We start from the raw sequence: 16,721 nt of genomic DNA, 5'->3' as shown, positions 1-16,721 counted from the left end.
CAGAAATCTGATTGATGAATGACCCAACTGGTTTTCGTTCTTTGCCTTCTGGGGAAGAATATTTCGAAAACTTGCGTTCATTTGGCGGGAATAGAAGGAAGACGGAATGTAATGAAAAATTATAAACGAATTAATATGAAAAAAACAAGAATGTCTATAACAAAAGTAAATGAACATGAGAGAGTTTATTAGTAGCAGTAGTATATATCTCGTCTTGTTTTCTCTTCACACAAGTCGAAAGGGAGAACAGAGCACTGCCTCATATCATCCATTCATCTCTTTACATGAAGAAAAGAGATTCTACATTCTAGCTCCGCAACTAATGATGAAGATGAATTGTCATCATTTTGTGGCAACAAGAAATTTGATGTCAGCTAAGATGATAACGGTGTTGTGAAATGCGCAAAATAAAAACAATGCAAGCTCCAATTTAACTCGTGAAGCGCGGTTACTCGCACGATTGAAGATAGCTTATCTATATAATTTTATAATTTTGAGAATGTTACTTCTAATATTAGTTTCAAACATAAATTATAGTCTCAAATAGTCAAATAGAGTGAAAATATCACATAAATATATCATAGTTGCTATCAATCAATAACATTTAGTATGTTTACAAAGCGAACATTGAATTTTTACATGTCTCTCCACATGATTCTCAAATTTCCATTCAATGTTAACACTCATCTTTAATTATGACCCAAGTGATTGGTACCTGGTACCTTTCAAGAGAGTAATTTCTAAAGGGGATTTAATCAAATACCTAACACACGTCAAAAATAGTATTTAAAATTGAGCATATATGCCAAATATTTAAGATCAGGATATCAAAGAAAAAGTATTGGCCTAGAGAGATGAAGAGAGGGGGTCGAGAAAAGTAGAGTTTTTTACTTCAGGTTCTTTTGGTCTTTTGGGAGTTTCTGCGCTTTTTAGTGCGAGTTATTGCGAGTAATCTCGAGTTAAGCATGAATTTTAGCCAATTTCATAATCGCCTTAAATCGCTCAAACGCAACTCGTAGAACATAAGCCTACAAGCAAAGCGCGATTAATCGCGATTTTAACAACACTGGATTATAAGAACAAGAAACTAAAGATGTTACAGACCAAATTAACTAATTTGAAGTTAAGATGACTTGCATGTCAACCAAGTATAATACTACAATGTAACAACTATATTAACCATTTCATATAAGCTTGTTGATTTATAACCATAAAGAAGAAAAAAAACAACATTCAGGGAAGATTCAACAACTGGCAGTGTTGTATAGTAATATATTGTGAATAGTGTAGATACCTCGAGTTTCTGACATTTACACATCTGACATCCCCACTGGTGCCTTTGTAGGTCTTTGCACTGCACACTCGAAACTTGGCATATACCTCAAAATCCTTATATACACAATCTATATGATACTACAGTATATTAAGGCCAAAATTATAGTATACAACAGCATACATCATTGATCTTGTCCTACCAGCATACAACATAATACAGTCAGCAGAAGTGGCTGGCGAGATAATAGCGATTAGAGACTTTCAGGAAATCCTGACTGAGCTACAACTTTTACGTATCTTGCAAAGATTCAAAACATGTTTTAGGTTCTTTCCTCTCTCTTGATTGTTTCACCTTCGAAGTTCTGCCTAATAATCTAGTCTCTTCTCCTTTACGAATGTGTGGATCTAGTTGGCGAAGGTTAGCAATAAATTTGATTGCCTCATCTCGACGGTTAAGCTTACAATACCAATCTACAATGGCGTTGTATGTGCTCTCATTTGGTCTACATCCTTGCTTGATCATGTACTGAACCACATCAACAGCTTCCACGAACATTGCATCAGCTGCATAACTGGCCACGAAGGTGTTGTATGTAATTGCATCTGGAGTAACTCCATATTTCTTCATTTCTGTGAACACACGTGATGCATCTTTTAATCTACCTCGTCTGCAGTAAGCATATATTACCGTGTTGAATGAAATGACATCAGGCTTGATTCCTTTCCCTAAAAGATCTCTCAGCAGTTCTTCAGATTTCTCATAATTTGCTGATCGACTATACATGTACATCAAACTATTGTATGTTGTCAAACTAGGAGTTACCCCACTCTCTAACATGAAGTTGATAATCTCATTAGCCTTGGTAACAATCTGCCGCCGACCATATATGGAAACCATGGCATTCAAAATAGTTATATCAGCGGAAAAACCTTTCCTTCTAAATTCCAAGAAAGCCCTTTCAGTTTCCATTAAAAGGTCGCATTTGCTACTAACTAAAATAAGAGACTTTAAAAGCACCACATGTGGCTCAATGTTACCAGAATAGATATCATCTGCAAGAGCACGCATCCGTTCGATTTCTTTCGCATTAGCATAAGCATGTAGCAACGAACTGTATGTTTGCTCATTGGGCTTGCACCCTCTATCTTTCATTTCAGCTAGTACTTTCTCAGAATCTTCCCAAATCCCTCCTCGTGCCAATGCTGCTAAATAGGTGTTATAGGTGGAAAGATCAGGAGTTATTTCTGCTTCTATCATCCTCTTATAAACAATCATTGCTTGGTCAAAAGCTCCACACCGGCTATATGCACTGATTAACGTATTAAAAGTGTCCCTCTCAGCAACAAAACCTGATCTCTTCATTTCTCTAAATACTCCAGATACTTCTGTATCCAAACCACTCTGCCCAAACACTGCCAGGAGCGTATTCCAAGTAACAATATCCGGAGAACAACCAGAAAGCTTAATCTCTTCAAAAACCTTCATCATTTCATTAAAATTCCCCCTGTTACCATGCATCTTAATCAGGGCATTAAAGGTACAGATATTTGGATTGCAGCCTGCACTTTTCATCTCTTCATAAACCATCATTGCAGCCTCATCTTTGCCAGCCTTTTCAAAGCCTGACAGTAACGTAGTGTAAGTGAACACATCCGGCTTTATCCCTTTTTCCACCATTTGATTTTTAAACTCCATTGCTTCATCCAACATACCGTCCCTAGCATAAGCTGAAATTAGCGAATTGTAAGTAACAATACTAGGAAATAAACCATGGAACTCCATCTCCTTCAGAACATTCATAGCTTCCTTAGGTCTCCCAGACTTCCCATACACGTCCAATAATGTATTGAAAGTAACCTTATCTGGAGTAAACCCCGCTACCTTCATCTCCTCAAAAATCCGTTTAGCTTCCTCGTACAAAGACCCCCGTCTACAAGAACTTATCAGAGTATTATAAGTATAAGCATCCGGAGCAACCCCGGAACCCTTCATACCATCAAAAACCGCCTTAATCTTATTCCAAGGCATACCCATTTTCCCATACACATTCAAAATCACATTATACGTAATCAAAGTAGGTCTACAACCCTCTTCCTCCATTTTCTTAAAAACCAATATAGCTTCTCGATACCTCCCATTACTAGCACACGCAGTTATCAAAGAAGTATAAGCATAAACATCAATACCAACAAAACCATCTTTATAAAGCTTATGAAACAAATTCGAAGCAGTCGAGACCTGCCCATCTCTCCCAAGCATACTAATCACCACAGCAACAACAGACCCATCTAACAAATTCTCCAAACCCTCTCGGTTTCGAACCCACTCAAACACCCTCAAAGCCAAATCACATTTCTTATGATACCCTAACCCCTTAATCACCCCCAAAACATCAAAAGACACAGACTTTACATCAAAACAAGACTCCACCTCATCCAAACCAACCAAATTACACATAATTCCATCAAACTCATCATTTTCGAAACCCGAATTCAATAAAGCTTGAAGGGTTTGCTCACCTACTGGAGAAAGACTAGAACTTGACCATGGCTTGCCTTTATTTGGGTCCTTGTGCTTCCCAATACGCTTTCGAGTTCTGGAAAAAGAATTGAAATTTGGGGTTTTGGGTTTATGGGTCTGGGAGAGATTGGTCTTGGGGTTTTGCTGGAGAAGATAATCTTGAAAAAGAGGGGTTAGTGAGGGAGGAGTGGAGGTTGGATGGTGGTGAGTTTCATGAAAAAATGGCTTTGTGGGTGGTGGGTTTGGAAGAACAAGAGGGACTGAAAGCTTCTCAGCCATTGAAGATTTTCAACAAGGAAATGAAAGCATAAAGAGATTTTTTGGGGGTCAAGACATGAGAGACTAGAAAGAGTGTGTGAAGCTGGGTTTTAAGTGCCTGTTTGGGGTTGTGGTTGACAACCACAACAGCAGCTTTTTGTCAATAAGCTGCTACAAGGTTGTTTGGTAACGACCAAACCAGCTTTTTCTAACAGCGCTTTTTGTCTAAAAGCTGCTTTTACAGAAAGCAGGTATACCCCTGCTTTTCATAAAAGCGGCTGTTGCGCCCCGCTATTACAGGTGCTGGCATCAAACCCTAGCACATGCAATTGTTTTTGTTCTTAAAATAAAACAACAAAAACAAGCATTACACACTTATGAAATACTTTTTTTATTCTAATCTGGATTATTATTGTCTGTTAAGCATTTAAAATTACGTAATACTAAAAATTATTTTATTTTATATTTGAATATATAAAATAAATGATAAGTTACTTTTGAAAATATTTCACCTTAATTATATAGTTTTGCAAATAGAATATAGTTTTTAATCATAAATTTTAATAGTTATTCCTACATATTTTTATAATATAAATATGATTTGTATATCATTACTTACTTTATATTTTTTTAGTTTAATGAAGAGATTGACTTTAATAACTTATAAATGAACTTATGAAATATATATTATTACAAATTATATATATATATATATATATATATATATATATATATATTAATAACATATATTCTTTTAAAAACTTGATAGATTATTAAAAAAAATTAGTTAATTTTTTTTAAAAAAAACAGTATTAATAAATTGTAAATGTTAATAAAACTTGCAGTACACGTATAAAATATTTTTATTGTAATAATGTGTAGTAAACAACAACAAATTATCTTTTCATTAAGATAAAGCAAGCATCATGCATCCTCCTTCACCATTACTCCTATAGTGTTTTAGTTGGAATTTGACTCGTAGTCGTTTTTTTGTAAAGATAATCCTGAAGTGTTTTAGTTTGACTTAATTTTTATCCTTTTTTTTGTGAAAACTTAATTTTTATCTTAATTAATTTTTTATTTTCTTATTTTATACAACTCTAATTTGTTGTTCAATATTTTTGTCTATAAAATAATGAATAAAATATCATTTTATTTATAATTATAACTCCAAACAGCAATTTAACAAAAAGTTTACCAAACAGTTTGTTTTCAGCTTTTACTCAAACAGCACATTTGAAATCAAATTTACCAAACAGTGTCAGCTTTTATAAACAGCACTTTTTTAAACAGCACTTTTACTCACAGCAACAGCAATTTTCAACAGCAATCCCAAACAGACCCTAAGTTTAACAGATTTTTTAGCGGCGGTTAAATGAAACCTTTGTCCATTTTAAGGTGAATTTATTAAGAAATAATTGTATATCGCACCTCTTAATTATCGTTCAAAAACGATATCGTATTCATGTTTTGAGAAACTCAACTCGTATCCCTTATTTTTACATTTCAAGAACGATATACACCCTCTCCGACTTTCTGTTAAAATACTCCCTCCGTCACAATTTACATGTCTCTTTTAATTTTCGAGAGGTCAAATTGACTGATTTTTAACCAAGAAAATATTTATTTATTATTTTAAAAAATAAAAAATTATATATTAAAATAGATTAAATTTATTTTTTGATGATATTTTTTAAAATTTTGTTTTAATTAATCTATCCCCAAATCAAAATGATTTAACCCTAATTTTTAACCTTAATTTCGTTTTTTCTGGGTGCTGTTGTTTCTTCCCTCCCCCGCTATATCGTGTTCTCTCCCCCGCCATTTCTACAAGCTAAGGTACGGGTTCTCAATTTTAATTTTTTTAAAAAAAAATTATGTTGCAAATTAGATTTTTTTTTTGGATTAATGTACAAGTACAAAAGGGTTTTGTAATCTATTGATAACTATAAAATTCAAATGGACAAGCTGATTTTGTTTCTATGGAATCCTTTATAAAGGCAACATAACTGTTTGATTATTTGTCTGAAAGAAGTTTTACTTGTTTGTGTTGATCTTTTTGAATTTTGTTGTTCTTAAACTGCCTTTGGTATGCTTAACTTAATCTGATTCTATGTTGCTTTGATTTGCTTCATAAACAGCACAGATAGTCGTGTACATGTGCAAAGCATTTCACATTAAAAATGGTCATTAACGAAAATGTCTTTGAGCAATGTATTGAGTTTATGACTGCTCTGAGTATAAACTTTTGATGGTAAGTATGGATTCCGACCACAGCTTAATTACAATAGTAAACAATGTTCGCATAATTAGTGTGCTGCAGCTGCAGTACATAACACAGGCCATCAGAACTTTATATCTCATAATAAAACTATTTAAATAATAATGTCATACTAGTTTCAATATAACCAACCTCGTTCGAGCCCAAGACTATTTTTTTATATAATACACAATATTACACTTAAGCCTTCGAGATAAAAGGAATACAGTACTATTTTTTCCCTTTCAACATCGCATAAATTTGTTAGACATAGGTTTCCAATTATCTAAGCTCTGTTAGTTGTTTCAACTTTCAATTTAGTCTCTATGTCGCGTCTCTGTGAGAGCTTTCTGTAACAAGGTTTGGTCACAAATCAACTTCCCTGAATGCTAATATTGTATATCATAGGTCTACAACTATACAAGTAGGTATACAAGTGTTTTGTGATGATTGATGTGGATGAGTTGATGGAGATGGGGCTGCTCTCTGGGCTGCTGAGAGTGGCCTGGACTGCTGGAATTTTCCCAATCCTCATTGCCTTGATGCCCTCGTCTCGACTCGACTCAGTTCGTGAAATTATATCCGGGTTTGCTAAGAGAGGGAAAATTATGCAATCTTCTACCACTGTAAGTATACACACATTTGTGTATTTTTATTCTTTAAGGTGTTTAATTGACTTCTGTTACATTAGTTATTTAGTTAGTTAGTTACTGCTGAAAGTGACTTGAAGTTGACTCTCTGTTGACCTTGATTAAACAAATAATTATGGCTAAAAATACAAACTCAAACACTCAAAATTAATTTACCAACTGCTTGTCGGTAACACCACTCATTTTTAAATTGAGGTTTAGATTGGGTGATGAATGAAGTGTTCTTGTTAAACGTATGATTAAGATTTTGGGTGAAAGTATTATTACAATGTGAATCAGATACGTACATACCAGGTCTTTAACAATTAGTTGCTTGTATGTAATTATCTCTTACGAAGCTAATAAATTTTGATAAGATATCCTGTTATTGTAGAGACTCACTGTTCCACAGAAATACTTCTGTCACTTCTATGTCGTTGGTGTCCTGTGGACAACACTTCTGCTCGTGGCCAACTGGTGGTATGCATATAAAATGACACCATATATGTCGGAGACAATGTTATATGCTTCTGTGATTAGTTATTTGACGGGAAGCTCGGACACATCCTCTTTTGAGTTTCATTCAGAGTCAACAAACCAGAAAAATAAGGTCTTGCAATCTGTGTTTCTTCTATTGCTAATGGAAGCTCATGTCCTTCGACGGTTATATGAGACTATGTACATTTTTAAGTATAGTCCATCAGCTCGAATGCACATATTTGGTTATCTGACTGGCCTATAGTAAGTTCTCTGATTATTCTTTGATAACATATTTTGTAATCCTTTTACTTTTTTCATACTTGTGAAGTTGCCATTAGTTGTACGATTTAGATATTAACTGGAGAAGTCTAATATCTTGTAAAATGCTGTACAATTTACTTCAGACAAGCAATTCCAATCAGGTCTGACCGTCAAAGGCACAAGACAAATTTATGCTAGGACATTATTTCTGTCGAAATAAGTATAAAAATGATACAGGAACCATTCAGTTTTTATTTGCTGTTTATGCTAACTGCAATCCTTCACCACTTCATCATAAAGTTTCATTATGTTTTCTTATACTTTCAAGAGTTTGAAGGCTGAATTCTCATATTTAGTGCAGCATTCTGGTAATCACTTCCATAAAAATTAGGTTCTTAAATCTTAATTACTGTATCCGTGAGTTGATAGACCTGACATTGATCTTAATTCATCTTGTCATGTTTTTTTATAGACAAATTGTTCTTTGATTATGACTAATCCAACTTAAGTTTTTAGGATTCATCTGCTATACTTTGAATGATTACTGCATGAATTTTTTTATCCCCTTCTAGACATGCTTAAAATAGAATCGAATTTACTTATTGCTAATAATTGTAACCTTTTTCATGTTAGCTTTTATACAGCTGCTCCTCTGTCCCTCTGCTGTACTTCTGCACCTGACGTATTCAAATTTGTGATAAACTGGATCGAGGAGTTCACTTTCAGAGGAGAGAATCAGATGACAATCAACAAATTTAATGAATGGGAAATTATAGTTCCTCTTGTTAGACAGAGATGGTATACATGGATAGGTGCAGGTCTCTTTTCTTGGGGCTGGATTCACCAACGAAGATGTCATGCAATCCTTGTAAGTTTTAGCTGCAGACGCTCCTCTTGATTAATGTTCTGTATGCATTTTTCAATACCATTAAGATATGGAAAAACAAACAAAGTTACTTGGATTGTTTATAAATACTGGAACAATTTATCATCTTGTTTGTCATGTGGTCGAATTAGGCTGCTTTTTGCACTTGACTTCACAGTATATTTCGGTAATTCATAAGATCAACCTTTTGGTTAAGTGCAGGGCATGTTGCGAAAAAACAAAACTCAAGCTGAAGCCTATGTAATTCCTGGAGGTGATTGGTTTAATCAAGTGTCATCTCCTCACTATCTGGCAGAAATTGTGAGTTTTTGTTAAACATGTACTTTTAATCAACTCTCTTTGGACTTGTATATTATGTCTGGTTCTCAGTATTATCACTTTTATGCCAATAATGTCTAATACAAGTTTTGTGGGACCTGTGTGAAATTTCATTTTCTTTTCCTACCGTTTTAAACCAAATCTATGTGATCTAGGTTATATATGGTGGTCTTCTGGTTGCTAGTGGATGTGCAGAACCCACAATCTGGTTACTTTTTTCATTTGTGGTACTTTTGTTGAATTCTTTAGTAATTTTCAATAATCAATTACATAATTCTGATATCGAACTCTGCTAAGCCTAAAATACGCATTACAAAGTAATTTTGATTGCAGGTTGCAAATCTTTTACTTGCAGCGGTGGAAACACACAGATGGTATCTTTGCAAATTTGAGAATTATCCCAGCCACCGTCGGGCTATCATACCATTTGTTTACTAATGTTAATGTAATAATATATGTCCCTTGTGCTATATGTAGATATTTACATATGGTGGTGACTGAATGAAATTTTGTTAGATATCTCTGGATGATGTACCATATCTATATAATGCTAATTGGTTCTCAGCACGTTTTTGCCATCTCTATTTACATTTCTCTATTTAGTTTCACAACGTAATGAACTGTGCCATTATGTAAGATATGAAAGTTGTCTCTAGAGTGTATTCTCCTTTCCCACTGCTGAAGTGCCAAGGGGGTGCTGAAAAAATTGTTTTTTAAAACCAGCTCAAGTGGGATCTGGTTCATTTAAATACGTTATTGATCCATGATGGGCCTGATTGCAGAAAATAGTTAGAAATTTCCTATTACCCATAGAAGTTGCATTGGTGTGTCTGTGATGCCTAAGCTGTCACTGACAGTAGCCAAGTATTGTTGTCCTATATTTTTGGATAACCTCTGTCAATAATTTGATTTGAGTTCAGTTGACTTGCATCATTTAAGACGTATTTATTCCTTTTTGCTTTCGAAGGATAAGTATCTTTAGACAGTCCACTTTTCCCGACATACTATTCCACTTCCTGAATTTATGCAGGTGGATAGTGAAGAAGTTCTGGTTAGTTTATTTTCAGAAAATAACACCAAATGCTTTTTAGTACTAGCAATGTCTATTTTCGTGACAGTTAGATGATACTGTAAGTGCTGGAAGAGCTGCTGACCAATTTGGACCCTCTTATGATGAAAGGCAGAAGGCTACTAGGCTAGCTTATGCTGGTCGTGAAATGCTGTTGCAAAATGAGAAGAGGAGCTTGCTTCTGCTGTAAATGGTGAGATATTCATCAAATAGTTTGAATGTTCGTAGGTCTCTTATGTAAATGTTGTACTCTCTATATTTGTATATACTGGCTGAATCCACAATTCCACATTACATACATACACTGTTTTTGTTTTGAACGGGATAGAGGGGAGGTGCTGTTGTGTAATAATCCTTTTGCTGGAAATGATGATAAAACAGCTTTTATATGTGCTGATGATTCGGTTCTAATGCATGTTGCAGCACATGCAGACAGTTTTGCTATAAAGAGAATGAGAAAGATTGGCCAAAGGAGAGCAGTTGATTATACAAGCACTGGTGTGTGGTATATGCAGGTAATATGCTACTCACAAATTTCATTGTCATTTATTAATGGATCACTTCTCGAAAGAGGTTCAATCATGTTATGATTCTCTTCTTCTGGCCAATTCATAGTTGTAATGCTTTATCTCGAGAATAGAAAGAAATATATTTCATTTGGAATCCCTTTTTTCTTCAAAATTTGGTTTGTTTTGAAAATGAAAACTGGATACACAGCCCCAAGTCATTACATGTGAAGTGAGAGTTAAGTTAGTATTGCATTGAATAAAAATAATATCGGAAATATGTAAAAAAATCTTAAGCTTTTGAACTACTCTTTAGACCAATATCATTGGCATCACACTATATTTCTCATCTGAGCAAAGAACCAGGACAGTTTTCTGCCCTTAATTTACTCTCGTTCAAACCTCAAGTGATCAATAGCTTTTTCTTTCTTTTTTTGGTCATAAAGTGATCAATAGCTTTGGGCTCTTAGAATTGTACTCTGAACTAAGGTTAGTAATCTAATCCAAAAGAAAATGAAATTTTGGATTATGATGATGCTGTTTGGGACCTTGCATGGCATCCGATTTGATATATATTATGCAGGTATACTTTCTTTCTGTTATGCATTGTTGTATACCTTTCTTTTATTTGTTGCATAAGTGTTTATTAAACTTTTGTTCACCTGCAACTGCAAGTGTTCATTGTCACAGGGATATATCTCACTTGGAAAATACTAGAGTTTCAAATTTATTGCAAATTATTCTAGGATAACCGTCCAACCAAAGTGAGCTATAAATGGGATTGAATGCTTTTTGGGAAAAGAATCCAAATTTCAGAATTTAATCTTTTAGAAGTTAAATGTTGTTGGGATAGCTCCCACTAGATCTTGGTTTCGTGGTTATTTCTGGTTTTAAGATAACTCTCAGTCAATTAAAATACTGATAACTGCTGTCACTGCTCTTCACACAGGACAACTCCAGGAGTCTTTCTTATTCATATTTTCATTTTCCCAAAGAAGCTTCAGCCAAAATTTGGTCTTTCGTCTTTACTTCAGGTAATGGATACTTGATATGTACCAATGTCCCTCGAATCAATATCAATAACTAGTCCCTATGTGTTTGTTGAACATACACTTTGAACTTGAGAATGTTTCTTTAAAGGTTTACACGGAAGGTATACCCAGCAAAACTCACAAGTAACCCGAGTGTAAAGATGGGGAACTAAAAATCTGGTGTTAATCGTCTACAGAATGAAATTAATTTCAAAGAGCTCATCTGAGGTTACATATCTTTGATAGTACAGATGGTTTATTAAATGTTGTGATCTTTACAGGTTCATGGTGAGCGAAACCCTACAGTTGCCAATCACGTGGCTGGTATTTTCCCTGGATCTGAGCCGCCCACAACCACTAAATCATTTGGTGGTTAGTGGGTTTCGGCAATCATGTTAATAATGCTTGTTTTAACATAATGTTACACTATATTTAGTAGTATATATTTTATTCATTTTACAATCTTTTTGGCCCCTTCCCTTGAGCATTGTTTCATTTCCATCCTTAGATTCATTGTATCCATTTCTTGCATCATGTACTCAACTTGAGGTAATATGGGAATGCATTACTTTTTAAATGCCTTTTCTAAAATCAGTAAATCACCATTAGTTATTATATTTTATTTGTTTTAATGATTATGTTTCACTTTCATATTGTTGTTAATTTTCTATCCAAACTTATTTCCTTAATATTTTCTACATTGTGTTGCTGGTTTTTAGAATTTATGCATGCATTATTTTCTAAAAAAAAATTATATGGTTCAGAAATATCTCAGGAACTGATCGGTATCATGGACATTAAATTGCACGATTTCATGATGCTATATGTAGAAAGGTTTTAAAAGGGGAGAAGTATCTAAAACTCTACAGCTATCGCTATTCGATTAACGGATTTACTTCTGGTTACCCCTGCAGGTAAAATCTAAATGTGCAGTCTGCTTTCATTTTATTCACCATTTAATTATGATGATCACTTCATTATAGTCTATATTATTGATAGATTAATGTTTCTAAAATCACCTATCATTAGTTATCATGTTCTATTTATTTTAATGATTATGTTTCGCTTTCATATTGTTGTTAATTTTCTACCTTAACTTCTTTCCTTAATATTTTCTACATTGTGTTGCTGGTATTTGGAATTTACGTATGCATTATTTTCTAAAAAAAAATTTGTTGGATTCAGAAATATCTCAGGAACTGATCGGTATCATGGACATTAAATTGCACGATTTCCATGATGCTATATATTGAGAAGGGTTTTAAAAGGGGAGAAGTATCTAAGACTCTACCGCTATCGCTATTTGATTAACGGATTTGCTTCTGGTTACCCCCTGCAGGTGAAATCTAAATGTGCAGTCTGCTTTCATTTTATTCACCATTAAATTATGATGATCACTTCATGATAGTCTATATTATTGATAGATTAATGTTTCTACTTTTTTCTATTAAATTCTTGTCATACTTGCATTATATGTATCTTGCAATTCTGGGGAAATGTGAATGTAGCTAAGCTGTCAAAGAGGAAAGAAGTGGCAAATGTCATATTGGATTTCTCAGTTAGGACTGAAACAACACACACTCGACAATTTTTGGGGCTACCAAAGGGGCGTGGCCCCAGGAGGGTGGATTTGATACTGCTGGAGAAGGAATAGTAATCGGGTTTATTGACACCGGAATTGATCCCACACACCTAAGCTTCTCTGATGATGTTGTCAAGAATGCATATTGGTTACTAGGGACTTCCCATCTGGTTCATGCAAAAGAAAGCTTTTTGGTGCTCGGCATTTTGCTGCATCTGCTATAACACGAGGAATATTCAATGCTACTCAGGATTATGTGTCACCTTTTGATGGTGATGGCCATGCAAGGTGAGTAATTTCATTTCCTGGAAAAAATATTATAAATTAAGCTGGTTTTGCTATATGATTCTCATTCTGTTTTCTGGTTAGTGTTTTTATAGTTAATTTATCTTTCTTGTTTGTTTCCTTGACTAGGATTACATTTGATAACATAATTATAACCTAAATAATGCAAATAAAGTCTCAAAAAATAAACCAAGAATATTATATCACGAACTAGAAATGATCAGATCTGGTGGAACCTGTGAATCAACTTTGCATATGAAATTTTGTCTCACCAGATGACAAATTGATGTATTTTTTTACGCCACATGGGGCATGGTATCTTAGTATTGTTATTTAGTGTGTGTTTGAATTTCATTTATCAATTTATTGACACCCATTAGCTGTCTTTGGGTCCGTGCCCTCAGTATAGTTCCTGGCATATGATCATAGAAATGTTAAGTTGTTGCCTGTATGCTTGTTTGAATATGCAGAAGTCCGGAGTCTGTTGTGTAATTTTGTTTTGTGTTCGGTGGTACTAGATTCCGGTACATATTTCAAACTTATATTCATTACAGTAAGTGAATATTGATCAAAGTATAAGAGGCTTTAAGCTGTCTCGGTATGCCAACTACTCAAGAAAAACATAACGCTGTCTTTATCTTATTGGTCTAAAATTATGCAGAAAAATTGACATCTGCTGTATTCATATATAAAAACATTTAGAGGATGATGAAGTTTGTTATTTAGACAGGTCGCCTCTGGATAAAAATGGTGCTCGCTATTGGACCTGGTATGTTTTTCATGGTCACATACTCCTCTTAGCATAATCGCTTCTTTTTTTTTTTTTTTGCTTTGCTTGATGAATTAGTTTTAGCTTCTAATTGCTGATCTTTATGTTGGCAAAGTCCACGAGTATTGATTAAAAATTGGTTTTGGGAACTTATTGATGTCACTGGATATAAAATCAGGCATATTAAGTAATTAACTAGACCAAGAGTGTACTCCCCCCCCCCCCCCCCCCCTGCCCCTTCCCCTTCTCTATACTGTGGGGGATGAGGTATTTCGTTATGTTGAGAAATACACGACATGCGAGATACTGTGACAAAAAAACACCAGCAAAAGAAAAACAGATTATCTTCTGATAGTCTGATACATATTACAAAAGCAACATAAAATGTAATCCTGGGTGAAATAACTTTCCTGCAAAGTGCTTGAACTAAGGCTGGTCAGGTATATCGACTTATACTTTTATTCCCTTATTTTTTTTTTGTAAGTTACGCATTAGAGTGTTTATTGATGTTGAACTAAGAAGAATTGGACTGCCAGTTCTGGTGGCAAGTGGGGAAAGATATATGTTTCACAAAGCTATTAATCTGCACGTCTATGTCTCAATTCCAAAAACTTTAATATTTTCTCACAGAAAATGTGATTTTGGTTTTATGTTGAGGTAGTATCTATAGTTTTTATGATTCACTTGTTTCTTAACATAAACTCATTTGGATGATTAGACCATATGGAAGCGTAAAGTTGCTTTTTAAGTGAGGAAAAGATGCAGTTTTGTAAAAGAAAATTAATCTTTAAAGCTAAACTATCCATATATTTTTGTAATTTAGATCGCAGAGAAAACTAAGATTGCTTTTGTAAGTAGAGGAATATACTGACATTGGCCAAATTGAGTTTATTTTTTTTAACTTTCGAATTATGACTCGTCTACATATATGTCATCAGCCTTAGTTTTATTTCTCGATAAAACAGCAATTAACCGGCTCGCCTACAGAGGCCTAGCCCTAAGCCTTGAAGGCCTGTCTGGTGTCCTAAAAAGTAATATATATAAAAAACTCTGATCACATTTAGAGGATGATGAAGTTTGTTATTTGGACAGGTTGCCTCTGGATAAAAACATTGCTCGCTATTGGACCAGGTATGTTTTTCATGGTCCTCTACTTCCTCTTAGCATACATTGTTCCTCTTCTTCTTTTTTGCTTTGCTTGATGAATTAGTTCTACCTTCTAGTTGCTGATCTTTATGTTGGCAAAGTCCATGACTATTGATTAAAAATTGGTTTTGGGAACTTATTGATGCCACTGAAAATAAAATCACACACATATTAAGTAATTAACTAGACCAAGAGTGTACCTTTTTTTGCCTTTTCTTTATATTGTATCGCATTTGCTGAAAATGGAGTCTATATTTTGAAATTATATAATAGATGAGTGGTCACATGCACTTGCAAGAATTCTGGATATGGTTAATAATTTTTTTAAATCTTTGATTGCATTAGTGTTGAGAGGGATGAGGTATTTCATAGTCGTGAGAAATACACGACATGTGAGCTAGGTACTGTGACAACAAAACATGTGGTGAAGAAAAAGTATGTGAAGAACAAGAGAGTAATAATGTGAGGAAAATAAGATCAGTGTTTAAAGTCAAAAAATGTTAGGCAAAAACAAAATTGTTAAAATCATGTCGAAGATCAGAGTTATTTGTTTGCGGGTAAAAATAATAAGAAGCAGAACTGATATAATTAAAAAGTGTTTAGGATAAGTAAGGCGCGCGCGCGCGCACACACATCATTATCTCTAGTGTGAGTTGAATTAAATGGATGACTGCGTAATCTGTAGAAGAATTAGGCAAAGATAATTTCTGCAAGACGCGAAGAACTATTTAACTATTATATCACTTGACATTGGTTTTTTTGAAATTATAATGTGCATCAACAATTTAGTTGAACATGATTTGAACATTTTTTGCAGGTTGAGCTATGTTGCTATTATACTAATCAAAAGTAGTATGATAGTGATTCCTTGCTGCTTCAGATGGTCTAGGTCATCCTTAGATTAGTCGTGTATCTGCTACAACTTTTTTACTGTGCACTCTACTATATGTTTGTGTTCTCCACTGACTGGATTGTGGATTGAATGTGTAAATATAGTGATCAAGCATTGCTAGGAATGTGATTATGGCGATCAAGCATTGCTAGGAATGTGATTATGGCATATTATTGCAGTGGAGGGATATCACAGGCTATCAACAGGATTCTGAATTTACAAAACTTGTTGCTGCATGCAACAGGGTTCTGCCTGCTATTTTACTTTCCCTTGTTATATATTCACCAGAACCCTTCAAGTTCCGGGTAAGAAGCCGGACCAAAACTTGCACAATGACACATTTGAAATTGTACTTGGAAAACTCAAAGCTTTTATTAGAGATCTCATTAGCTTCAAGGTAAAGATGACAGGAAACAATAAAAGCACACTCAGGGAATGGCATCAACGCTACTGCACCAGAGCCTCAGAATATCTGATTACATATGCTTATACTCATCATTTCTCATAAAATTTCTGAAAGCACTGCTATGGGTAACCACTACCCAGCGACAAA

The 16,721-nt window shown here is 34.3% G+C and overlaps 2 protein-coding genes across 5 annotated transcripts; one reads left to right on the top strand and one right to left on the bottom strand.

The window, feature by feature from the left end:
- Positions 1–1,240: 1,240 nt before the first annotated feature.
- LOC108202764 (pentatricopeptide repeat-containing protein At5g02860) lies at positions 1,241–4,229 on the bottom strand. Its single transcript, XM_017371296.2, has one exon. It carries the CDS (start codon positions 4,073–4,075, stop codon positions 1,565–1,567), a length of 2,511 nt encoding a protein of 836 aa, XP_017226785.1. The 5' UTR covers positions 4,076–4,229; the 3' UTR covers positions 1,241–1,564.
- Positions 4,230–5,763: 1,534 nt separating this feature from the next.
- On the top strand, positions 5,764–13,364 carry LOC108203137 (polyprenol reductase 2). Of its 4 annotated transcripts, none has more exons than XM_064084735.1 (12): positions 5,764–5,893; positions 6,723–6,940; positions 7,338–7,684; positions 8,318–8,552; positions 8,772–8,870; positions 9,044–9,115; positions 9,222–10,150; positions 10,381–10,472; positions 11,413–11,497; positions 11,776–11,818; positions 12,259–12,408; positions 12,680–13,364. In XM_064084735.1, exons 2-7 carry the CDS (start codon positions 6,761–6,763, stop codon positions 9,324–9,326), a joined length of 1,038 nt encoding a protein of 345 aa, XP_063940805.1. In that variant the 5' UTR covers positions 5,764–5,893; positions 6,723–6,760; the 3' UTR covers positions 9,327–10,150; positions 10,381–10,472; positions 11,413–11,497; positions 11,776–11,818; positions 12,259–12,408; positions 12,680–13,364. The 4 variants fall into 4 exon arrangements, with proteins under 4 accessions (XP_063940805.1, XP_063940806.1, XP_017227384.1 ...); XM_064084736.1 differs by having other exon boundaries at positions 11,776–12,408; positions 12,680–12,833; positions 13,003–13,364; XM_017371895.2 differs by having other exon boundaries at positions 11,776–12,408.
- The last annotated feature ends 3,357 nt before the right edge of the window (positions 13,365–16,721 follow it).

The sequence above is a fragment of the Daucus carota genome, chromosome 9 (assembly GCF_001625215.2).
Source record: "Daucus carota subsp. sativus chromosome 9, DH1 v3.0, whole genome shotgun sequence".
NCBI classification, from domain to species: Eukaryota; Viridiplantae; Streptophyta; class Magnoliopsida; order Apiales; family Apiaceae; genus Daucus; species Daucus carota.
This window is presented reverse-complemented; position numbering and strand designations above follow the sequence as displayed.